The sequence below is a fragment of the Sciurus carolinensis genome, chromosome 16 (assembly GCF_902686445.1).
Source record: "Sciurus carolinensis chromosome 16, mSciCar1.2, whole genome shotgun sequence".
Taxonomy (NCBI): domain Eukaryota; kingdom Metazoa; phylum Chordata; class Mammalia; order Rodentia; family Sciuridae; genus Sciurus; species Sciurus carolinensis.
This window is the reverse complement of record NC_062228.1, coordinates 18,394,982-18,420,147: the sequence shown is the minus strand read 5'-3', so window position 1 is coordinate 18,420,147 and position 25,166 is coordinate 18,394,982. Positions and strand designations below refer to the sequence as shown.

Sequence of the window (25,166 nt, the reverse complement as noted above, 5' to 3'; positions counted from 1 at the left end):
ACTACAACCTGGGAAGGCACCTGGAGCTGGACGTACTTAGACGCCGGACTGAAGGGCACATGGCAAGGACCTCTCCCATCAGGGGTTGCAGGGTCTGAGTACCTGCTCTGGAAAGCCCCGCCTCAGCTCAACCCCTCGCGGTGGGCCGGTAAGTAGAGACCCACGGGGCGGTGTAGGCGCCCAGCCACACTGAGGGCAGAATTGGACAGCCCGCCTTCCACAGGAGGTAATGGATGGGACTCCAAACCGGGATAAAACGACCCCAGTGCGTAAGCTTTACCCTCAATTCTAAAAGCGTAGGACGCCTTCTTTCGCAGCTCTCCTAAGGCGACGCCTAAGTGGGTTTCCCGCCCAATGGGTTAAACTTACTTCCGCTGGGCGGGACTTCCGGCAGAAACGCCTACCTCACGGCGGGTGCCACCTCCGCTAGTCCCTGAAGTGCTTGAGAGCAGAGGGGAACCAATGTGTGGGTGCCGCGATTTTTGCTGGGGGAAAGTCACAGTTTGAAGGGGATAGCCCTTAATCGCACCGCCTCCAGATTTTATGACTTCGTGTATTTGGAAGGGCCTTTGCCCCCAAAGATAGTGCGCTCGGGGTTGACTAGACGGCGGCCGCGGGAGTCCACACTCAACTATTGCACATGTGTAGGCGAGGCAGGCAGGCCTCAACCCCGATCCTCCCAGTCTGCCCGACGGTTCTGCGTTATTTCCTTGTGCTGGGCCTTTTGCGGAGGGACAGCCCCACCACACAGAGGCCCAGGTGGCCGCGCTTCAATTCAGGCCTGGTGTGCTTCCCTGTCTAGATCAAAGGATAGGGACTCTTGGGTCTCTAAAGGAGGCAAGGCCTCGCCTTATCTAAATGGTCTTGTACCAGGCCTGTATAATAAAACCCACACCATGGGAGTGTCGGGGAGGGAAGTGAGTTACGGTGAAGGGTCAGTGCCGGCTGTGGGAAAGGCAACTGATAGGATGATGAACAGCCAAGCAAGGGCTTGACCCACTAGGATCCAAGAAAAACAAATCCCCGTGGCACCTCATCTAACACAGGTTCTCACTTAGGCGACACTGGCCTCAGACTAACCTGCAGGCAGTTTGGGGGCCTTGAGATACTGAGTCATAAAACACACCCCTCAGCCATAAATTAGAAACTTGGCTTGCTCTCCCTTCTGATTTCCATCCATCTTAACGACTCCCACCCCCCAATACGCTAGTGAATGCTATTATTCCACTGTATGATTCTTCAGAAAGAAACTTAAGGTTTTATGTGGTGTGGATGGACCAACTATAAAATTTCAAGGAGGTGTAGGTGGCAAAATCTAAATTAGTTATGATGACTCTACTTACAAGGGGATAGTTTTGTTTTCCTGATAAAACTACACGTCCTGAAATATTTCTTTTTAAATTCTATTCATTTAAACAAATTACAATGGTCCTAAAATATCCACAGCTGAAATCTACTCAATGATAAGAAAAATATTTTATTTTTAAGAAACATAGGGATACCTATGGTAAGTAACCCTTGAAACAGCAGGCCAGTATTAATGAACTCAACTTTAAACAGATAGCTTTTATTCTCTGAGGAAATGATTGGTTCCTTTCCCCACCTCAAAGAATAAGACTACTATTATTACAAATGAGAAAAAAGTTTATTGAGGAAACAATTTAACAGCTGTCCTTTAGTTGAGTTTTACAGACTAGAGCACAACCTGAAGGCAATTACAGTTTCAATGAACACTACAAGGTGCTTATTCTACAACTGGAAAGTTGCTGAGGTTTGTGACATGCCACTATAAATGTAAGTATTATTAAAAATTACAAATTGCTTGGTAATTATTTTGATAACTTCTTGAGCAGCAGCTCCTGCAAGAAAAAAAGAGAAAAGAAAATCTTTGAAGAGTAAATTTTAAAAATTTAATATTTCAATTCTTTATATAACTACATTAAAGGAAATAAAAGTTTTTGTAGACTTTTACACAATAGGATATTAAGCCACAAATTAAAAGAATTAAGTATTTTAAATTATGGTGGTTTAGAAAGATTGGCAAGATATAGTGAGGGAACTGTAGTTTGATCAATGGACCTTTTTAAAAGGATATAGATGCATAAAATATTCTCAAAGAACACCCTTCTGTTGCATTTGATTTTTACCTTGTGCCTGTTTTATAACAACAAAGGATAAATAAAGATATGTTCATTCAAATTGCATTTGTAATTTAGAAAGGATCTATATTACATGTGCCAGTCTTATATAACTACTCAAAACAAAACACAAAAGAAAAAAACTACCGTGAAAAAATGGTGAGGACACAGCAAGGCAGCCATCTATGAACTAGGAAGTGGGCTTTCACCAGACACTAACCATGCTGGCACCCTGATCTCAGATTTCCAGAATAGTTGTTTTGCAAGGTGTTCAGTCTATATTGTTACAGTAGCCCAAACCAAGACAAGGACTTGGAAGTACAGTGAGGGAGGGGGACAGGTGAAGGGAGTTTTTATGAAGGAGGTGGCATTTTTTAATTGGGCCTTGAAGAACAGGTAGGTTCTAGACACATAGGAAATATATTTTTAAGCCTTGTGGACCCAGAGGAGAAAAGATCTAGGAGCAGGAAATCAAAGTGAATGTCTTGGGTAAAAACAAGTAGTTTAGTAATACTAAGCCAGAAAAGCTAAGGGAACCAGAACACAGGGTCTTTAATGTCAACCTAAGGTCCCTGGATTTGTTTATGAGAACTGCTGGAGAGAGGGAGGCACTGTGTACAAGTGTGTATTTGGTGCAGAAAGTTAAGTGAAGGACATGATCAAAACTATCCTTTAGAAGGACTAATGACTCCTTAGAAATTTAAGATGGATGACAGTGGGAGAGACAGAAGGGAGAAAGCAGATGACCTCCCTAATTAAAATAGCTAAGAAAACAAAACTTCATATTAAAATAGCGACTGTGTTATATAACAACAGGTAATCTGTGGAACTCACCCCCCAAGAATGCAGCAATGGTGTGTGGCTCAGCAGCTCCATATCGGCAGCTGTAGGAAAGGATGGAGACAATGAACATAGATTGGCCTTATGACAGGCAGGTATATTATCTCTTATATACCCTAAAGAATACTCACAATTCATGGACATAATCATCTTTCACCGTTACAGATAACCCATACTCCTGAAGGAAGCCAGTGAGACAGGACTTCAACTTTCCTATATCTTCTTCAACTTGATAGTTAGATACACCTAAAAAACAAAACAAAACAAAACAAAACAAAAAAAAAAAAAAATATATATATATAAATTAATTTTCACTAAAATAAATATATAATTCAAAATTAATGACTACATCTTTTACTTAATCCAGTTTCAGATATTCTAATCAAAATAGTAAGATTTGAAACAGAAGAACAAAAATAAGAATGAAACCAATTATTTGCAAATATTGGGAACCTATAATAAAAGAAACCAACTAAAATCTATTACAAATTCAAGTTCAATACGTCCTTATCAACTGCTCCCTACCCAGCATCTAGAAGATTACCTGGATATTGGGGCAATAATTATTTAATAAAAGAACTAAATGAGAAAATGTTCTATTTATACCCTTTATAAAAAAAAATACAGTCTTCCTTATTCATTTCTAAGAGACTAAATGACACTAAGGACATAAAGCTATAATAATAGGTAACATTTATTGAATACCAATAGATGCTGGACACTTTACTAAGTACCTCATTTATATTAATTGATTTAATCCTCAAAACAACCCTATGAAGTAGTTACTAGATAGATAAAAAAACTGAGCCATTGAGAGATGGAAGTTAGTATCTATCCTCATTTTTACAGATAAGAAAACTGAGGCTCAGACAGATTATTCTACTTAGCTCATAAATAGCAAAATTAAGATATGAACCCAGGAAGTTCTTTAAAAAAAAAAAATAGTTGTACATGGACACAATATCTTTATTTAATTAATTTTTTTTTTTTTTTTAAATGATGCTGAGGATCGAACCCAGTGCCTCACACATGCTAGGCAAGAGCTCTACCACTGAGCCACAACTCCAGCCCCCAGGAAGTTCTTAATGATTAAAATATAATATCTCCAAAGGGTAAGCTATGGTTATTACCGCTGGAGGAGAAATACAATTATAATATTTAGGTATTATTAAAAAAATCAACCTTTCAATTTCCTGGTTTAAATACTTATCACTATTCTTCCTCATAATAGTGATGCCTATCCTTTACTGAGTACTTGCAGAGGTGCTAGCAATGTGTTAAGTGATTTTCATATTTCACACATTTAACCATTATAATCTAATAAGAGTAGATACCGTATATGCTATTCCATAGAGAACAGAGACATGGAGAGAAACAGTGGCTTACCAAGGTCACAGAGATAGTGACAGAACTTGGATTGGAACCCAGATTTAACTCCAAAGCCTGTGCCCTATCTGGTAGCTAGTCTCACATGACAGCACCCAAAATACTCTTTCAAGCTCTCATGTATTCCTTTCCCATCTTTAATCTAAGCTGGCCCTATGAAATGAATAGGACAACATAAGTAATGCTGTGTGGTTTCCAAGAGGTCATAAATAGCCTTGTACCTTTCATTTTTGGAATTTTAATGGAAGTCAGCTATAATATAAGAAGTCTACTCTTGGATTGCCATGCTAAAAGGAAGCTTAAGCTTGTAATCCCAGCTACTCAAGAGGCTGAGGCAAGAGGATTGCAAATTTGAGGCCATCCTATGGCAACTTAGTGAGACCCTGTTTAAAAACATTTTTTTTTTCCCAATGCTGGGGATGTAGCTCAGTGTTGGAGCACCCCTGGGTTCTATCCCCAGTATCACAAACAACAACAAAAACCTCAAATTAGCCACATGGAAATAGAATCCTAGTCAGTCCCTAGTTGTTCCTGCCATCCTGACTAAGGTGACAATCATGTGAATGAAAATGTGTTTTTGAATGTCTAACTCAAACAAGAGATGAGAATGATTCTAGTCCAGGCAAGCCCTCTCCCAGCCGGGCTTAGTGGTGCATGCCTGTAATCCCAGCTACTCAGGAGGCTAAGGCAGGAGGACTGTTAAATTCAAGGCCAACCTGGGCAACTCAGCAAGAGCCTGTCTCAAAATAAAATAAAAAGGGCTATACATATAGCCCAGTGTCTTGGATTCAACCCCAGACTGCTAAATAAATAAATAAACAAACAAACCTTCCTCAAAAGGCAATTGCCTGAGCACAGTTAATCCACAAAATCATGAGACAGTAATTTGTTTTAAATCACTAAGTCCTGGGGTGTTCTGTAATGCAATAAATAACCAAAATATATTCTAATCAAATACTATGTATAAAGCAATACATATTTGGCATTTATTCCCTTTTCCTCCCCCCTTCTGGTAAATTTGCTCATTATGACTGTAATCCGTAGGTATGACTACATTAGATGGGGCAACAGGTTGAAGACAGGTCGAGAATATATTGCTATGCAATAATCCTAAACAATTAAAATTACCAAGAATAAAAATATTCTTAACAACTACAGACCTTTGAGACTATGCCAATTCTCTAATTACTACATTTGCAGACAAATGATACTAAACAAAGAAATTCCAACATCTTCAATATCCTGAGTTCAGAAGTCACTGGCATACTTATGACTTTTCTGTTCTGCTGGATTAAAATAAGTGAGTCTTAGAAGAAAACTATGGTAACTAACAGAAAAAGTATCTCTCTCCGTTTTTTTTGTTGTTGTTGTTGTTTGTTTGTTTGATGCTGGGCTAAATAAATCCCCAGTCTTCTTTCTTTTGAGAGGATCTCACTAAATTGCAGAGAGCCTAAGTTGCTGAGGCTGGCCTCAAACTTGCAATCCTCCTGCCTTAGCCTCTGTAATCACTGGGATTACAGAAGTGTGCCACCACACCTGGCAAAAAAGTTTTCTTTAATACACATCCAACAAACATTCCTCTATTACAGTTTAGAATCAAGTACTACTTGCAAAATTACAAGTAATTTCCATGTGTCAAATTAGCCACATGGAAATAGAATCCTAGTCTAATCTGTTTACAACATGAAATTCAAATACCACTGTTATAAATATCCAGGGAACACTTAAAGATTAAATTTGATTTAAATGTTTATTCAAGACTTTATTACAGGGGCTGGGGTTGTGGCTCAGTGGTAAAGCACTTGCCTAGCATGTGTGGAAGCACTGGGTTCGATTCTCGGCACTGCATATAAATAAATAAAATAAAGGTCCATTGACAACTAAAAAAATACTTTAAAAAATAAAGACTTTATTACATTTGGTAACTTCATTGCTATTCTTACCTGGATATCTACCATGTTGTTTATGAAATCTATCAACAGCCCGTAACATTAAGTATAATACTATCTCATTATCTGGATTGTCCATGCTAGAAACTGAAAGGGAAAAAAACTATGAGTATGATTTGTGTAATTTGCAACATATAAACAACAAAGGGCAAAATTTACTATATACTCAAGTTTCAGGATACAAGACAATATTACCACAAATTAAGTATTTTGTGACAATAAAATAGAAAATGGTAAATAAATAAAATAATAAGGGGAAATGTATTAAGATGTAACTTAGTGGTCTTATGAGTAACAACTGGAGTCACTGCAATATCTACTGAAGTAGTAACATGACTTTAGCTCATATATAGCATACAACGGACTCAGTGACATTATGTATAAAAAGTTTTTATATAATATGCATACATTATAATTGCTTGGATAGGTGTATAGAATAAGATTAGTATAAATATTCACATTATTTTTTATATTATCACCATATACTTGACACTATAATACACAAAATATTTATCTTTTAACCTAGCATCAAAAGGTTATTATACTTACTAATTTCATCCTTGTTAACTGTATCCAAACCATATTCTTCAGCTAAAGATCGACATCTTACCACTCGAAGAAATGCAGAATTGCTGCCTGAACAAAGGAAAGATTTTTTGGAAATAATGGTTGTGACAGATGAATATTACAAATCTCAGGCCACCTTAAGAATAGGAAGTTTTTCAGACTGGGGATATAGTTCAGTTGGTAGACTGCTTGCCTCACATGCAGAAGTCCTGGGTTCAATCCCCAGCACCACAAAAAAAAAAAAAAAGAACAGGAAGTTTTTCTATGTACACTTCACAGACATGGGAGTAAGACAACGTGTTCTATTTGGCTTTAATCATTAGCAGAGAAGGCAGTAGAACACAAGTCATCTTAAATTCATATTGTTGGCACAAATAGTTAAGTACTGAGTAAGCAGGTGACACCTCTTTGAGCCTCAATTTTTAATCTATAAAATGGGGATAATACTGTCTACTCTTGAGAGTTGTTATGCGGATGAAATGTGACAAATATATAAAGTGCATACCTAGCATAATGCCTGATATGGCTCAATAAATAGTAATCCTCATTTTTATGGAGAAGTTGTTTTAAAGGAGAGAGTGGTGGTACTAAGGATTAAACCCAGAGGTGCTCTACTACTCAATTACACCCCCAGGCCCTTTTTATTTGTTTATTTATTGTTATAGTTTTTTTTTTTTTTGAGGCAAGATCTTACTAAATTGCCCACGCTGACCTTAACCTTAGGATCTTCCTGCCTTAGCCTCCCAAGTCATAGGGATTACAGTATACAACACTATACCCAGTTATATAAGGCATTTAAAAAAAACAACTTTGTATTATGGAAACTTTTAAATATACCCCAAAGAAGACAGAACAGAGTAAACTTTCAAATACCCAACATCCAGCTTTACAACAAACGCCAACATAGATACAAGGTGCAAAATTTATATCTATGCCATTGAGACTATGGAAAACTTAGAATTTCAACCACTTAAAATTCCTGGGAACATTCCCTGTGGCACATTTTTATCAAGTGAAATAAAGAAATTAATCCAAGGAGACTTACAGAGTAATTTTAATTCTTTCTCTGAAATAGACTCTGGTGCCTGTAAAGAGATAAAAGGAGGTTTGCTCCAGTATAAAGAGAAGATTAACACAGGGTGTAGCAGAAAGCCAATGGCTGTGAGATGGGGAGACTGGCCATCTCCAAGGCTGGGAGAGCACTTCAGAAACACCTTGTTTCCTTATAACTGGTGTCCTCAGGTAGGCAAGTGAGCATTCCCTCAAAGGAGGCACAGAGCTAGTACCATGCCCTCTCTCTCTAACCCCTTTCTGAGTGGAGTTTCACAACTAGGTGTGTAGGGAAATGTACCATCAAACACACAGTGTGCCAGCAGCTTACCTGGCCAATGGACTGCAGCAATTTGGCAACATGATTGCCCACAGCAGCAGCATCTTTCTTTGCTTTTTCACGGTAACTAGAAAAGAACAACAAAAAACTACAATTAACAAAGTTTAAAGTTAGCAAAATTTAAATTATTATTGTGAAGCAAACAAAAAAATTTCCTTTTCCTGAAAAAATACTGGTCTAGAAACATGAAACACAAAAATGCTAAAGATATGCTACCAGCAGCACCTTTTAGTGGTTGAGGATCTTTCCAGAGTTGGTGATAGACTCTTGGAGCCCACTAAAACTGAGGCTCCCACTGTAATTAAGAGCATCCAACTTTTGTCCTCTTAGAGGGATCCACAACCCAGGATTCTCTAACAGAGGAACTGATAAAATTTATCACTAAAGAACATGACTTACCTCTTTGAAGTCAAGTCCAAGAAAAGTTAGACTCAAAACTGTCCATCTACAAATTCATATAAAACTGTTCTTTAGGTCTATTTACATTTCACCCTCTAAAATGATTAGTGGTTAAGCTGACTACTTGCCATGTGAGGTTATACTTCTTTTTACTCTCAATTGACATTTCCCAAGTTTTGAATACTTGAACTCTTAGACTATGACAACACACTCAGATTTGTTAAACAATGAGTGAGATCTTCTCTTGTGTGATGTAATTTGGTCCTTGAAGAAACCAAGCCAGTAGTCCTGGATTCACTGGCATTAGTCCCAACTATATAAAGGTAATATCCATGCAGACCCATTTCTAAAACAGTCTATCTAGGTCAGGCTAGTGATACTGTATAGCAGATATCTATAATTATGGACTCTTTAAATTATGAAAGACTAATGAAAAAAAAAAAAAAAAATCAAAATAAGGACTTCCCAGTTCAAAATTATAGAGTAAAGGCTCTGAAACTGGTTTTCATGGTGTTTAGAAGGCCATGGCTAAGAGTATAGGCTCTGAAACTGAGTTTCATAGTGTTCAAATCTATGGTTCTGGCATTTATCAGCTGTCTGACTTCAATAAGTTACCTTTTCTAGGCTTTAGTTTCCTTATCTGTAAAATGGGGACAGTAACAGTATCTCTTATAAGGTTGTGAATCATTGTTTTAAATTATTCAATGCATAGAATAGTTTACAGCACTAAGTAAGTGATCAAATGGTAGGTTTTTATATTGAAATTTGAAAGAAAAAGATCTGCCCCCCAGGGATAGACAGGAACTCTCTGTACTTTCCACTCAATTTTGTTTAAACGAAAAACTACTCTAAAAAATAAAATCTATCATGAAACCAAAAAACATACAAAAGCAAAAAAAATACTGCTCCCTAAATTATTTTTAAAACAGGAAGGTTATAATAGACTTCCATTCAATTTCTGACTGATAAAATGTTTATCTCTAATATAAACAGGTTAAACTGTTACATAGTTTGGAAACAGTGACTTACACATTTTGTAGTTTTATATATTTGCCCGAATCTGCAATCATATCAGGAATTGTGCCTCGAACAGGTAAATTTCCTTGACCCTCTTTGGCCACAAATTCCTTTAAGGCACGAGCTAAAATCCAAAATGGTGGAGTCTAACAGAATCAGAAAAAAATAAATAAATAACATTAAGCAGTGTTTTATTTTGACCTAAAGATTAAAGTAGCATTATTTTTTACTTGTTGTTACCTGTCTGGTGATATTTATGCAGCGATCATCATTAAATATATCTTCAATACTGCTTGGAATCTAACAAAAGAACATGAAACATGTATTTATACTAAGAACTTGCCCACCTTATTTGTTATTTCTTCAAGTAAGTTCTTTGAATTCTCAGAGTGTAGTAAAATACCAACTTCTGATTTGTTTAGTTTTATTTAGAATCAGAACCAGGTGGAGCTCAGATGGGGAAAGAAAGAACGGAAGAAAGTCCTCTCCTGCCCACTGCTAGCATTCAAGGCAGGCTTATTCTCCTACATCCTAAATGGAGTAAAGGAGTTCAAATAAGTCATTTTATATAGTTACATCTGAAGACAACAATGATCACAGACATTACTACTAAGTCAGATTCATAGTTCTTCATGGTTTTCTGGCTTGTCAAAACAATTTGAAATCCCTGCACTCTAACTAGAGGCTTTTGAAAGAGACAACCACTATGAAAAAAACTAAGTTGTTTTATTTTATTAGCAAGCAAGATCATCACATATTAATAGGCTTTAATTCTACTATGGTATGGAAAAAAGAAATTTCTTGGTTGAAACCCCCTAACTGATCTTTCTGCTTCTAACCTCAGTTCCTTCCATTCTTGTCTCCTCACATGAATCAAAATGAACTTTAAGAAATACAAAGCAGATTATTCCACTTCCCTTCAGTGGCCTGCAAAGCCCCGTTATTTATCCGGCCTTTCTGCCCCTCCAAACTCAAATCCTTCCCACCACTTTCCCCCTTCTTCACTTCAATTACACTAGCTTTCCTACTGACCCCTGAACAAATGCCAAGCTTCATTCTACTTCAGGGCCTTTGCATATGTGTTTCCTCTGCCTGAAAAGTTTCCACCAGAACTCTGCATATCACTTCACTCAGGCTTTTGCTTAAATGCATCTCTTCAAGAGTCCCTCTCACCCCCATCTAAAATTGCCTCCTGAACCCAGACCACCTCTGGCCTATCATGCTTTTTTGACCCTTTGTTCTGCTCTAATTTTGTTAATAGCAACCAGTATATTTATATCTGTTTATTTACTGTCTCCTTAACCACTAGAACTTTATTTTTTTTTCAACTGTGGGTTAATTTTATAGTCAGTGAAATGCACAGATCTTATATCACTCTAAATAAGAAATAGAAAAATTTTATTACCCAAGAATATTGATTCACAAAGCATAAACTTTAATCATTCAGTTACACTGTTTCATTGTCTTCAAAAAGTCTGCAATGATAGTTTAAGGGCTTTCCTAATGTTGAAAAGCAGCAATTTTGCTGTTTTAAACTACAAGAAAATTCTAACTTCCTTTAGCAGGTTTGTTATTTCAAAGTTTCCAAAAACCTTCACTGGCCAGACTTCAACAATAAAACACCAAAACAAAAAGCACCTAAGTTATCCTCCAAATAATCTTAAAGTGTACAATGTTATTTAGAACATCTTCCATTATATCCAAATAATTACTGTCAGAAGAAAATGCAGGGTAACAAAATTTAACTTTTCAGGCAACACTATTTTTAACCAACAAAATACCATCTTCATTATATAATTCCTACCCCAAACTATTGATATTCACAAATCATATACTTCAAATAATTCAAACAAATTATTGTATCAATATTAAATGCTAAAGCACAGACATATATTTTAATAAGGATAATACAAAATCCTTTTTTTTTTTTTTTCCCCTTTATCCTTGTGCTGGGGATTGAACCCAGGGCCTCACACACAGCAGGCAAGTGTTCTACCACTGAGCTATACCCCCAACCCACAAAATTTTAATTATTTAAACAAGACTCAAGTTGTGTTACAGATATTTTAACTATACATTTAGGAAATATTAACTAAATAAATTATTTACAATAAACCTTTACATCTGAGAACTTTGGAAAAGAGTTTTCTTTCTAGCCTTTTTTTTTTTTTTTTTTTTTTTTCTTTTGCAGTAACAGGCATTAAATTCTACCACTGAGCTACATCTCCAGGTGTTTTTATTTTTTTATTTACAGACAGAGTCAAAGTTGCCCAGGCTGGCCTCAAACTTACAATCCTCTTGTCTCAGCCTTCTGAGTAGGAAAACATCTTTCAAATATGAATTACTCTGCAACTCTTTTAATACCTGAGTTGTATTTAGTGCTGTGTTCACATTTTTAATAGCTTCTTCAAAATTCTCTTCATCTTCTGGCGTTCCATTCTCATTCTTTAAAATTCCTATTAAAATAGGAAATGGTTAACAAACAATAGCCCTTTTCTTCTCACTGTGGCCCCCCCAACACTACAGAAATAATCCTGTCAGAGTCTGAAGGGAGAATTAGAATATCGAACCTTAAGAAGAAATATGACTCATCATTTGTCTTTCTTAAAACTATATAAGGAATGGGCTCCTTCACCTCCCCAGAGGAAAATAAAATAAAAGTTCTGATGGCATCATTTGATAAATGTATTAAAAGAAATCTACTAAACATCTGTTTCAAGCAATTTGCTTTCCAAACTTTATACAATACTTAATCACATCCCATAATATTACCTTGTCTAATCAAATCTCTGAAGTCCTCTTTTTCTTTATAGGTTTTAGGTATTCGTCCATTTGTCTAAATTGGTTAAAAATTTTAAAAATCTAGTTATAAAAACTCAAAATATGGAAATTGAGAGTCCAAAGTTTCCCCCATTCTTCACATGAGATTTCATTGACAAATATATACCTCAGAGGTTCACTTGATAGAAAATGGAAACTGCAGGCCATTTCTCTGTATTCATTCCCCCCTGCCAGTTTCAGAATGACATCTATTCAAATTTCGATTTGTTAATAAAAATATCAATATAAGAAGAGGAACTGCTAGATTTAAATTTAAAAGCTCCCACCTGCCCTACTACCCCATGAGGAAAAAATTAATCTCCCATTCCCTCCAAGGAAATTCTTTATAATAAATTGAAAATAGTCACATATGGAATTTTTTTTTTTAAAAAAAGGACATACTTCACTATACCACTGTGCTAGATATTTAGCTACGATCACAATCCAAGGAGTATGGCTATGGTCCTAAAAATAAGAGACAAATCAAAGAAAATATCAGTATTAGTTAATAACAATTCTTTATTCTACCATCTTGTTTTCAACAATATTTATTTATTTGTTTATTTATTTAATTATTTATGAATGATACCAAGGCCCTTTTTATTTTGAGACAGGGTCTCACTAAGTTGCTTAGGGCCTCACTAAATTGCTGATCCTCCTGCCTCAACCTCCCAAATTGCTGGGATTACAGGCATATGCCATCACACCCAGTTCAACAATATTTATGATTAGCTCCTGATATATGTAGAATAATAAACGAAAGAAAACAAACCGGGCAAATAAAACCGTTATATAATTTTTTTATTTGTTCATTTGCAGCAATGAGGATTAAACCCAGGGCCTTGCACATACTATATAAGCATTCTACCATTGGTTACACCCACAACATCTTTTTCCTTTGAGACATCACTAAATTGCCTCAAACTTTCAATCATCCTGCCTCAACTTTCTGTGAAACTGGCATTCCAGATGTGTACTTGGATGCCTGGCTACTTTAGAAATTTTTTTTAGAGGCAGTGTCCAACGTAACCCTTGTATGTTAGGTAGGTATTATGTTCCCATTTTTCCAGCAAGAAAAAAGGCTCAGAGGCTGCCACTCAAAAACATAGTTCAAATCTCAATTTCAGATACCAATCCTAGACTAAGAAAAGGAAATATTCTCTGTATTTTCTGATGAACCAAAAGATACCTACATTTTAATTAATATATAGGTGGGAAAAATGTATATGTTCTTTAAATTATATAGTCTGTTACAAATATTGTAATATATAGTTTCCTTGGTAATTTTCAAACACTAAAAATGAGTTTTAATAGGCTCAATTTCAACAAACATCTAATCCAAATCCAAACTATTCTTAAAAAATAGGAAAGGATTATGAAGAGCCTTCTGGGATGTTAAGGTCCAATTTCTTGATTTGGGTAGTAATTACAGAGATGTTCAGTTTGTACTTTTCTTCAATAAAGAAGCTTTTTTCAGTTTGTACTTTTCTTCAATAAAGAAGCTTTTCAATATAGCTCAGTTGGTAGAGTGCCTGCCTTGCAAGCACAAGGCCCTGGGTTCAATCCCCAGCACCACAAAAAAAAAAAAAAAAAAAGTTTTTTTCTTTTATTAATTTGGGGAAAAATAAATTTACTGGTAACAAGTAAGATAAAATGTGGGGCTGGGGTTGTGGCTCAGTGGTAGAGTGCTTGCCTAGCATGTGTGAGGCACTGGGTTCAATTCTCAGCAGCACATATAAATAAAATAAAGGTTCACTAACAAAAAAGAATTTTTAAAAATGTTATCGTGTGATCTGGATGACAGGAATATGGAGGTTTACAGTATTATCTCACACTGGTATAATTCAGAAACCTTAGGTTTAAAAAAAAAAAATGTCTTAAGTCTACAAACATAAGGTTGCACACACTACCAACCTTTTTTTCCATGTGATCCAAATCATAAGACTGAAAATGTTCTCTCAGTTCAGGAAATGGCTTATCCAGTCGTAGGTCCTCTAATGCATTATCTGGATGAGATTCTATTACTGTGAAACAAATAATCCAAAAAGAAACACTTAATTCTTTAGCAAAACTGCAGCTACACACTATAAGAACTTAAGAAATCTATAATTTTCAAATGGTCACAGAGCCTACAGATTTTTTTCACCATGTTACTGAGGTCACAATTTATAAATAATAAAATGCACAAATTTTAGGTAGAATATAAGTTTTAATAAAAGTAAAACTAAAATTCCTTTAGAATAGAATTTATGATAATTTAAAAAGCTCAAAACTGACAAAACGTATGTACAAATACCTGACAACCCACTCTTGCTCCTCTTGTGGTCTTAAATAAGAGAGCATCACTATCTACCTACGTCCCTTCCCTAGAAACCCAATGGTCATCTTGTTTTATTGTTTTCTTGGCCCCAACATCAGTTGCTACCAACTTCCTAACCTCACTTTGTATACTACTCTCTGTGTGGGGAAGTACAAGAGAGTGTGCAATTTTATTTAGTGTTTAGAACAAGGTACAATTCTGTCACTTGATAGCTAAGTGAACTTAGGCAAATAACAATCTGTGTCTCATCTGTAAAAAGCATATATAATTGTATCTATCTTCATGAAGCTTTTGGAAAGAATAAATGAAATAATCCACACAGCTAGCAATGTTAACTTTCATTATAATCTACCTCCTATTTCCTTCTTCCCTAACCCTATAACATCTTCCCTAAGTTCAGGGGTTCTCACTGTTTCCTCTCTCCCTTTCCTAGACCGCTGGAAATTTACTAACAGCAATGCCTGTAATTTTAGTGACTCAGGAGGCTGAAGCATAAGGATCACAATTCAAGGCCGTCCTCAGCAACTTAGACCCTGTCCAAAAATTTTAAGGGAGGGGAGGAGCACAGGATATAGCACAGTGGTTGAGCATCCTGGGTTCTATCTCCAGTACCATAAAAATAAAATAAAAAATAAAAAATAAAATATATACAAACATCAATCCCTGCCTCCAATCTCTGCCCCTTTAAACCCATACATTCCCCATAACTTCAGAGTGATCCATCCATTTAAAATAAAAAAATTTCATTCTGTCATTCTCCCACTTATAACTCTTAAATAGCCCACCATCACCTACCAGAACTTTACTCAACAAACCACTCCCTAACTGCCCGTACAGATACTACTGCTCCATGATGCTGTCAATGCCAATGGCTATCTCTGGCTCACAGCTGGCACAGGATGAAAACATTTCCTTGAGTAAATATGGAATACTGTATGAGCTCTGAATGAAAATTTATGAAAATCTAAGGTTACAATATTCATAAGTAAAGGGCTAAGATCAACCCTGAATCAATGTAGGCCGACCTATGAATTACTTTGGTCTCCTATAACACTGCTTCCTTGGAAACAGCAGTCAGGTAAATGCCTTCCTTGTCATATGGAATTGCTCATAAACTGGGGAAACCTGCATGAGAATGGAATAAAAGGTTGGTGCAGGGCTAGGGATGCTGCCCAGTGATAGAGCACTTGCCTAGAAAGTGCTAAACCCTAGGATCAATTTCCAATACTAAACAAAAAAGAAGACTGGTAGGGAAAAAGGTGATGTGTCTTTTATGTGTCAGAGTGACTCACATATCTAGGCTCTCTCCTGTGGCAGTCACACATGCCCTATGTGGGTTAGAGGGCAAAGGAAACTAGGTACTTGCATAGCTGCTGGACCTCCTAACAAGAAGCAGCTGTACAGTTGTATCTCCGCTTTGTATCCTTCTATAATGCTATGTAAAGCAATAGTAGATTAAAGCATATTGAAAAAAAAATAGCATATTGAGTCTGACTGCCACTTTGAACCTATAACCAGAGATGTGCTGCTATAAATTTACTTCATATTTAAAATAGACTTTCTAAATTATCAAGTTTCTAAAACTGTAACTAAAGCAACCAATAGCAAGCACCATATGCTCAACAGTTTTACCTGGATGTTCTTTTATAATGATCCTCATATAACCAACCAGTCCATATGTCCTACAGATCAAAAGAGGAATTTCAGAATTCCAGAGGACATTTGCTAAACGTAGTAACGTACTATAAAGGAAAACAAAATAAGAACATAAGCAAATGGATATATGCCAAATATAAAACATGCTGAACATGAAAATATCTTAAAGCAACTTTCTTACTAAATAATAAATGCAAAGACACATACTTTGCATTTGCCTAAGTCAAGAATATACTAAAAAGCAAACAATTTATTAAGTAAAAGTAAACTTTTACTAGACTAGAGGAATATGAAACCCTAGACTATTGTATTAGGAAGAATGTTACTGAAAAACACTTCCTAAACAGTTCCATGATAGAAAACAAATATTTATAAAACCTGGGCAACTTACAGAGATCCTGTCTCAAAATAAAAACGGCCAGGGATGTGGTAGAACACCGCTACGTTCAATCCCCAGTGCCAAAAAAAAAAAAAAAATACACACCTCTGAATAATTTCTATAATCAACTCTGACTGGTTTTTAATCACTAAAAAAAATCAATGTTCACTTTAACTGCTCTAAATACATCTAAAGAAAGTTCTATATCTGGGCATTTTCTTTTCCATCTTTTCTACACTAGAATATACACAAGAGCTTCAAACTGAAGATTTCCCTTGAATTTAAGAATTTCTTAGACTAAACAGAGAAAATAAAGTTATGCAAATCTATTAAGATTGAAATTTAAAAAGTATATATTTTAACATCAAAATTTACCTTTCAGGAAGCTGAGTTGCAACCACAACAGTAAACCTACAGAAAAATGAAGGATCATTGTCTAGAAGGTTTTCTGGACTCTAAATAAGACAGGGGGGAAAAAAATCCAGTAATTTCAAAATCAGATCAAACATAGCAGAAACAAGCTATTTTAAAATAAGTAGGCAACAAATTCTAACTAAACAAAAATGATACAAAGATTCAAAATTCTAAGTTTCTATGGCTTCGAACTATTAAAAATTACATTTCAAAACAGAAATAATAACATGCATAAATATACCTCTTCCACAAAACTTCCAGAGACATCATTATTTAGTTCTTGTAAGAATTCCATGGCAGCTTCAGCTCGGTTCTTTTTAAAAGCAAAGCATTTGACTTGAATTAGAAAATACTTATTTAATATATAATCCCCCAGTTTATAGATGAGGAAAAACAGACTGTGAAACTATCAAAATTTCATGCACGTATGACAACTCTGCTCCTCAGTGTTTAAACTCAAGTTGAATATTACTTAAACAGAGCTAAACCGTTATTATCTAGAATTCTTAAATGACCACATTATTTGCCCTTGACTTTTCTGATTAGGCAAATAACCAAAAAATCCTAGGTAGGAGGGAGGGATACCCTGGATCAAGTTTAGATTCACTCTAACCACCCACATCTGCAATCCTACACAAGTAGTCAATCATTCAAGGAATTGTCGCTTTCATTCAGAATATTAAACTAAGTTCACTAACAATTTTATAATTTTTGAGTTTGAAATATAAAAATAATCTTTTGGATAACTCCAGTTAAAAATTTTGTTAGCCAAAATACTCCATCCTCTGGATATTGCTACTCGAATTCTTAAACTATCAAACATATAAAGATTTATCAGATTAGAAAAATGAGCTAATAACTTTTTTCTCAGAGAATAAGCTCTTTTAAAGTCAAAACTTTTCAGGTAATCAAGACATAGTGGCATTATTAAATGCTAACACACAACTATATTCTATAACAAACATTTACCTTGCCAATACTGCTTCTTTGAAGGAAAAAACTAAAGTAGACAGAATAAAAAACACAATTAAAGGCTTATAAAGCTATAAAGGAAAAATTGTTTATAATAACATGTGTATTGCATTCATAATATAAAACAAACACTATTTTGATAACAGATTGTAACAGTCTTCTTGGAGAAAGAAAATCAGATGAAACTTAAAAAAAAAAAAAAAAGTTGAGCTAATAAATCAGTTTCCCAAAGTGTGTACCAGAGAATACAAATTTCACAAAAAGCTCTGAGAGAAAAGAGTTCCCAAGTTAAGAAAAAGGGAGGGGGGGAATACCACAATGCTGTATTTTCTTCTTGGAAATTCATAATACAATTTGAATTAAATTTTATAATATTAAATTTTTATAGTGAAGAAATTTTAATTTCATTGGACCCACTTCCCAAACTCCTTTGACCATAGAAGCCACTGGCCCATTCAACAGCTATTAACATTCTCTAGAGCCTATGTTCCTCATACTACCCTTAGGAAATGCTGTATAGAACCATTTGCTTCTGCAAGAAACTAAAACAGATTTATTCAGGCTTTTTCCACACATACCCATATCATGTTCCAAACCCAGATGTGAGGCTGCTCATTGTGCTTTAGATAGGAGGTGTCCCCCAGAATCACACATATGAGTCAATGCAAGAAATGATTCAAGAAGAGGTGATTATGATTAGATTATAAGAACTGCAATCTAATCAGTAGATAGGGATTAACTGGGTGGTAACTGTAGGCAGGTAGGGTGTGGCTGGAGGAAGTAGGTCACTGGAGGGGTGTGATTTTGGGATTTATATTTTGTCTTTGGAGAGCAGCACTCTCTGTATATACTTCCTGGTTGCCATGTCCTGACTTCTCCTCTGCCATACCCTTCCACTATGATGTTCTGCCTCACCTCAAGCCCAGAGCTATGGAATTAGTTGTTCATGGAAGTAACCTCTAAAACTGTAAGCCAAAATAAACTTTTCCTTCTCTTGTTCTTGTCAGGTCTTTCGGTTACAGCAGCAAAAAGTTAACCAAAACATTGCTGATCATAACCAGTGTGCTATTTTGTGCCACAAGCTCCTAGCTTCATAAGAAAAAGAAACCTGCCGGGCATGGTGGTGCACACCTGTAATCCCAGTGGCTGAGGCAGGAGATTCCAAATTCAAATCCAGCCTCAGCAAAAGCAAGGTGCTAAGAAACTCAGTGAGACCCTGTCTCTAAATAAAATACAAAACAGGGCTGAGGCTATGGCTCAGTGGTCAAGTATCCCCTAAGTTCAATCCCTGTTACCCTCCCCCCACCCCAATAAAGAAAAAAGAAACATTCTTATCACATCCAGCTATAATCAATTAAATAAGAATAATAACACGACTTTTTCTTTACATATACCAATAAAAGATTTATGCTATGGATAGCAGAAACTTCAACTACCACCCAAAGAAATGATATCAAAGCTAAATATGAACTAAATTCTGGTTTTCATTGTATTTTCTTATCATTGTTGTCTATCAACAAAAACAGTGTGAGATCCCAGACTCCAAATTCCTGAAAGAATGAGCTTAAAATCTAATTTGGGAAGGCTCTGAAAGTCTAACTATGATAATCTGAAAAGAATGATATATAGACCATCTTTAAAACAGTGTTTTTATAGAGCTAGTGTATTATGGTGAAAGATACACCTGGACTAAACTCAGAAGACATCCCAAAAAAAGGTATTATTTTTCATTATTCTCATAATCCCCAAATACAGTGGTTGTTAATTATATACTAACACCTAAGTAACAATGCAAGGATTTAGAGAGTGCCCAAATTTCACAAATAAGGATATTATGACTACTCCTTTGAATTAATAACAATAAAAATGGTGGTGATAGGTACCTTTGGTTAATGGTCTTCTTTACAACTCTGTGCTAGCTAGCACCTTACCTGTATTAACTCATTTATTCCTCCCCATAATCCTAAACACAATGAAGATTTCCACCATAAAGTCGTCACTGATCAAGAATGTGAAGCTGATTCAGGTCTTGTTCTTGAGGAACCGTACACTGCCTTTCCTAACATACTTATGTTTGAAAAGAAAAGAACATACTTGTTTCCAGCATCTTCTCCGCTGACCTGATTTCCATCAACGATTGTAAATGATCCAATACCTGGGAGATAAAACCAAGTTAGTCAAGAATATATATTTCTAGATCAGAACCTAAAAGAAGGTTGAGTTCTCAACTGAGAACACAACCATCAAACTACATTACCTGGAAGTACTAAGTTTTTAAGAATTTCCGTTCCTGTAGCTGTTGCATTTATTAGGCAAACATGAGCAGATTCCAAAGCTTCTTGCCCATGATCACCCCACAACCTAAAAGGACACAAATTCAACATTTTAAAAAACTTAAACAAAAATAAACCTTTCTCACTTGAACAGTGATTTTTTTTTTTTTTTTTTTTTTTTTTTTTTTTTTGCGGTGCTGGGGATTGAACCCAGGGCCTTGTGCTTGTGAGGTAGGCACTCTACCAGCTGACCTATCTCCCCAGCCCTTGAACAGTGATTTAAAGTGTTTTTTACATAGAATAATTGATATGATAACCACAGCAACATGTCAGGCAGGAACAGATTGCAGGATATCTACGACAGAGTAACTGAAGATTCAGACAGGTTATATTTTGCATGATTCAGTAGAAGCATCAAATCAGAACTAGAAACCTGGGTCTTCTTGCTCTTTGTCCATCATGCTCTTTAAGTGAAGTAACTTATAGTACAGAATGTCTAGAGTTATACTCATTATTAAAGAAATGTACTATAACCAGGTGCAATGGTGAGTACCTGTAATCCATACTACTCAGGAGACTGGCAGGAGGATCCCTTGAGTCAAGCTCAGGACTAGTCTGGATAGCACAGCAAGATTCCATTTCTTAAAAAACTAAAATATGCCTTGCACCTAAAACTTAGTCTGCTCTCTAGTTCATTTCTCCTAAGTTATGTGGATCCAGTGCATTTAAGATCTTCATATAAGACTTACCACTGTGACAGCTGCAAAAATAAGCAAAAGCTGTACCAAGAAAGCTAAACTATCATCATCTAAAAAGCCTCATATCAACTTCTACAAAAGTGCTTTAAAATATAATACCTAACAAACACTCTAATAGCATGATTAGTAGATGCATTAACAAATAAATAATAAGAATTAGAAATGTATGCTGTGAAATGATTCACACCAGCCTATCATTAACAGGGCAAGGTACATGATCACAAGTGTTGACTTCACCAAAACAACAAAAAAAAAAAAAAAAAAAAAAAAAAAACCCTATTAACTGATTTTTTTTTTGTCAGTACAGAAGTATAGGGGAGGCCAAATCATTAGAAAATGCCATAGTCAGCCAAGTACCAGCAGCTCAGAGGACTGAGAAAGACTGATATGCCTTCCCTGTCACCTGATGTAAAGCAGACTCCCCTTACTGTGTAGAGCAAACCATAACCAATGCCCCATTCCGTTTTTTATTTGCTGAGCATCCATCCTAAGCTCCATAACATCCCAAACCACCCCGCTATGTTCACCACTAGAGATCCAATGCCTACCACAGATCACAGAACATCTGTCAAAATGAATGGAAGAATAGCCTGGAAGAACCAAGTGGACCGGAAAACATGTTTTTTCATGAAAGGAGGGCACAAAGACATTTTGTTCATAGAACCTTGGTACCTGGAGAATGAGCCTAAGAATAATGGTGTATCTTTAGGTTCTATGTTTCAAGAAAGGAGCCAAACAAGATTAGTCACTCTATTCTCTAGCTTGCCTGAGAGCCAGGGTCTTGATGGCTGCTACATAACTCCTTCTAATTGCTTCCCTCTGAGACTTCCAAAGCAATAACCAGTTCTCACTATGAAAAGTAAAGTTTGGTCCTTTCATGGAATGGACTTGGTTTAAAACCCTCTTTTGGTGCTTGATCATGTATGATGACATCTGCATTCAAAACATAGGAATTCCAAGAATTTGCAAGAAAACATGGGGGTTACAAGGGCTTTGTCACTTTGTTTCTTCCCCAAGAAGCTTGGGAGTAATGATGCAACTGAGTACAAGATCTGAAAAAGTCTAAGGGCCTGAGTTTAAAAATAAGGAGAACTCTGGGCAAGTTACCTAACTTCTCTAACACTCAGTTTCCCCCTCTGTAGAACACAAGTAATGTCTACATTCAAGCACACTCTCAGAACTAAGTGCCCAAAGTCCCTGACACTAGACAGTAAGTCCAAGTGGAAGTTTCAGTCCTTAGGGACAGTGTAACTTCTCTTGGCTTGGGGGCTCCAGGAAGAGAAGGACAAGTATTTTTATTACCTCCATGGACTCAACACATAGAAGATACTTAATAAGAAGTGGGAAAGCAAGTAGGAAAACAGAAGGGTGGGGAGGGAGCCAAGGATCAGTCTGATGGTTTAAATCTGCCCTATCCATTAAGGTAGTCAATGGCCATATGTGACTACTTAGCACCAGATATGAGACTGGCATGAATTAAGATGTGCTGTAACTGCAAAATACTTGATTTCTACGATAGTATGAAAGAAAAAGTAAAATAGTAACTTTTTATATTGATTACGTGTCGAAAGGGCAAAATTATGGACATACTAGGTTAAATAAATCTCGTTATAAGAATTTATTTCACCTTTTCTTTTTACTTTAAGGTGGCTACTAGAAAGTTATAATTATGTACTGAAGTGGCTCGCATGAGACTATCATTATATTGGTATTGGACAGCGATAGGTTTAGGACAATGGCACTCGGTGCTGCTCTCGGCGAATGAGAATAGGGTACTGTCGATCCCATCCCATTCTGCAAAATGAGGGGCCTGGGCGCAGGTCACCCTGGGGAGCCGGCTGACCTGGGGACCGCGCACTTCCAACCGCAGACCACGTGGCGGATGGGCGCACCCTTCGGGGCAGAGGAGACCTGGCCTTGAAGAGGCACTACGACCCGGGGCCCGAGCCCAGAGCGCCGGCTCCCCGCGCCCCGCACGGCCGGGCCTGGCCAGAGGCCCGAGGGAGGCCCGCCCGCGCGGTCCGCGCGCTCAGGCCGGGCCGGGACGCAGGGGAGCCCACCGGCCCTCCCGCTCGGCTCGGTAAGCGCCGCCTCACCTCAGCTGCCGGTCGTACTTCTGCTCCTTGAGCAGCTTCCCCGGCTGCGCCATGGCCGCGCCCGCCGCGCCAGCAGCCCAGCCGCTGCCAAGCGCCGCCACCGGCTCAACACGCGCGCAGGCGCACCGAGCGCCCTTCGCCACCACCACCTCCCGCGCGTTGCCCGCAGGGGGCGCCGCCACTGCACTGCGCACGCGTCACCGGAATGCCCGGGCAACCGCAGCCGGGACTGGGAACCCGGCTGAATCTGGTGGTCGGTTCTGCCTGGATGCTCTAGCGCCGCTAATACGCCAGTCCAGCCCTCTGCCGGTGCAGTAATTGTGGGGAACTCGGGCTTTGGAATCAGGAAGACTTGGATTTGAATCACTTACTGCTTGTGAGAATTGCTCTTTGCCGTCCTCAGTTTGCTCACCGTGCAATGGGGACGAATGGGCCTTGATCAGAGGAATCTTTTAACCTTAAATGGAATTTTTGAATACACAGGGTCAGACTCACAAAGAATCTTGTATGAATAATAATTTTCATCATAATGATAGTTATCGTTCACCCATTACTTCCAACCTGTCACTCAACAAGCCCACACCTGAGGACGGGTTTTTGACCCACAAACCAGCTGCTCCTGGCTGCAGAGCAAAGAAAGTAAGTCCCGACCCTGTTCTTGGAGAGTGCACAATCCTGTGAGCGAAGAGGCACAGAAAGCCAGTACTCACCAGAAAACGTGGTCCTCCTATTGAGGGAAGCCAGGGGTGCACAGAGGAGCCCCACCCCACTCCTCTCCAGGAATGCTTCCTGTGGTGTGGGGATGGAAGGGTGTTTTTAAGCAGAAGGAACAGCAGGTGTCATCTGTAGGAGGCAAAGTAGGCAAGGTAAGCTTTAGGTACAAGTGAAATGTAGTCAAGTGAAGGACCACGAGCATACAAACCAGAAGCTCCCTACTTCCTTTCAGGAAGAGGATGTTGTCACATGGGACATGAGGAACTGGTAGAGTAAGGGGCTAGAGGATCCATGACCAGCAGGGAGGGAGATAAGGATTCTTTCCCCCTCTGTATTCCAGACCCTATGGCAACTTCAGGTTAATAATTGCCTGAAATAAGACAAAAATGAGGACAGATCCCCATTGAGGACAGGGGAAGGGCACAGTTTGACAGTAATGATGCAATGATGATGAATGCCCTTCCCTGGGGTACACCCTCCCATCACTTCCCTGGCCCCTACCCAACACCCATGAAGTACAACTGATGAGAGACAGAAGCATGAGACTTTCCCAGATCATCACATGCTTATGCAGTCACATTTCCTTCTCCATTCAGACAGGTGAAATATAAAGGATAATAAAATACACTCAGGGAATGTAGGAAGGTCAAAAGGCGACAGGTGAAAGTCCACTGCCTAGCCTCTCATGCTCAGTGCAGTCAGGGAATGCATGAAAGGAAACATTCCCAAATTTGGTGAAGGAGGGAGGAGGGGACAGAGGAGTCATACTGCCAATGAAGGAATGCATGACTTTGAAAAGGGTTGTGTTGGTGGTGTCTGTAAAAAGATACCTCAGGGAATTTGTTTCCTAGGACTGCCATAGCAAAGTACCACAAACTGGGTGGCTTAAAACAAGAGAAATGTATTTTTTATAGTTCTGGAGTCTGGAAGTCTGAAATCAAGATGTGGGGAGGACTGTGCTCCTGAAACCTGTAGGGGATCATCCCTTGCCCCTTCCTAGTTCTGGTGGTTTGCCAGCAATCCTTGGCTTGCTGCTGTAGCACTCCAATCTCTTCTTCCCTTGTCACATAGTGTTTTT

The 25,166-nt window shown here is 37.6% G+C and overlaps 1 protein-coding gene across 2 annotated transcripts; it reads right to left on the bottom strand.

Annotated features, from left to right (window-relative positions):
• Positions 1–1,626: 1,626 nt before the first annotated feature.
• Nae1 (NEDD8 activating enzyme E1 subunit 1) lies at positions 1,627–23,502 on the bottom strand. 2 transcript variants are annotated; one of them, XM_047529833.1, is made up of 20 exons: positions 23,375–23,502; positions 20,505–20,608; positions 20,342–20,402; positions 18,245–18,275; positions 17,517–17,588; positions 17,237–17,316; positions 16,459–16,568; positions 14,421–14,530; positions 12,909–12,971; positions 12,459–12,522; positions 12,051–12,142; positions 9,927–9,986; positions 9,699–9,832; positions 8,262–8,337; positions 7,926–7,965; positions 6,863–6,949; positions 6,308–6,400; positions 3,110–3,224; positions 2,973–3,022; positions 1,627–1,859 (listed from the first exon to the last, which is right to left on the bottom strand). In XM_047529833.1, the coding sequence occupies exons 1-20, from the start codon at positions 23,425–23,427 to the stop codon at positions 1,750–1,752; spliced, it is 1,605 nt and encodes a 534-aa protein (XP_047385789.1). In that variant the 5' UTR covers positions 23,428–23,502; the 3' UTR covers positions 1,627–1,749. The 2 variants fall into 2 exon arrangements, with proteins under 2 accessions (XP_047385789.1, XP_047385790.1); XM_047529834.1 differs by having other exon boundaries at positions 16,459–16,508.
• Between the last annotated feature and the right edge of the window lie 1,664 nt (positions 23,503–25,166).

What these genes read in the sequence shown, in the direction of transcription:
- Nae1 (XM_047529833.1), bottom strand. Translation starts at nt 23,427, where the DNA reads ATGGCGCAGCCGGGGAAGCTGCTCAAGGAGCAGAAGTACGACCGGCAG. An exon ending in AAAGAAGCAGTATTGGCAAG is followed by an intron (nt 17,589 to 18,244) that starts GTAAATGTTTGT and finishes GCTTTTAAAAAG; the next exon opens with AACCGAGCTGAAGCTGCCAT. An exon ending in CATTATAAAAGAACATCCAG is followed by an intron (nt 14,531 to 16,458) that starts GTAAAACTGTTG and finishes TTTGTTTCACAG; the next exon opens with TAATAGAATCTCATCCAGAT.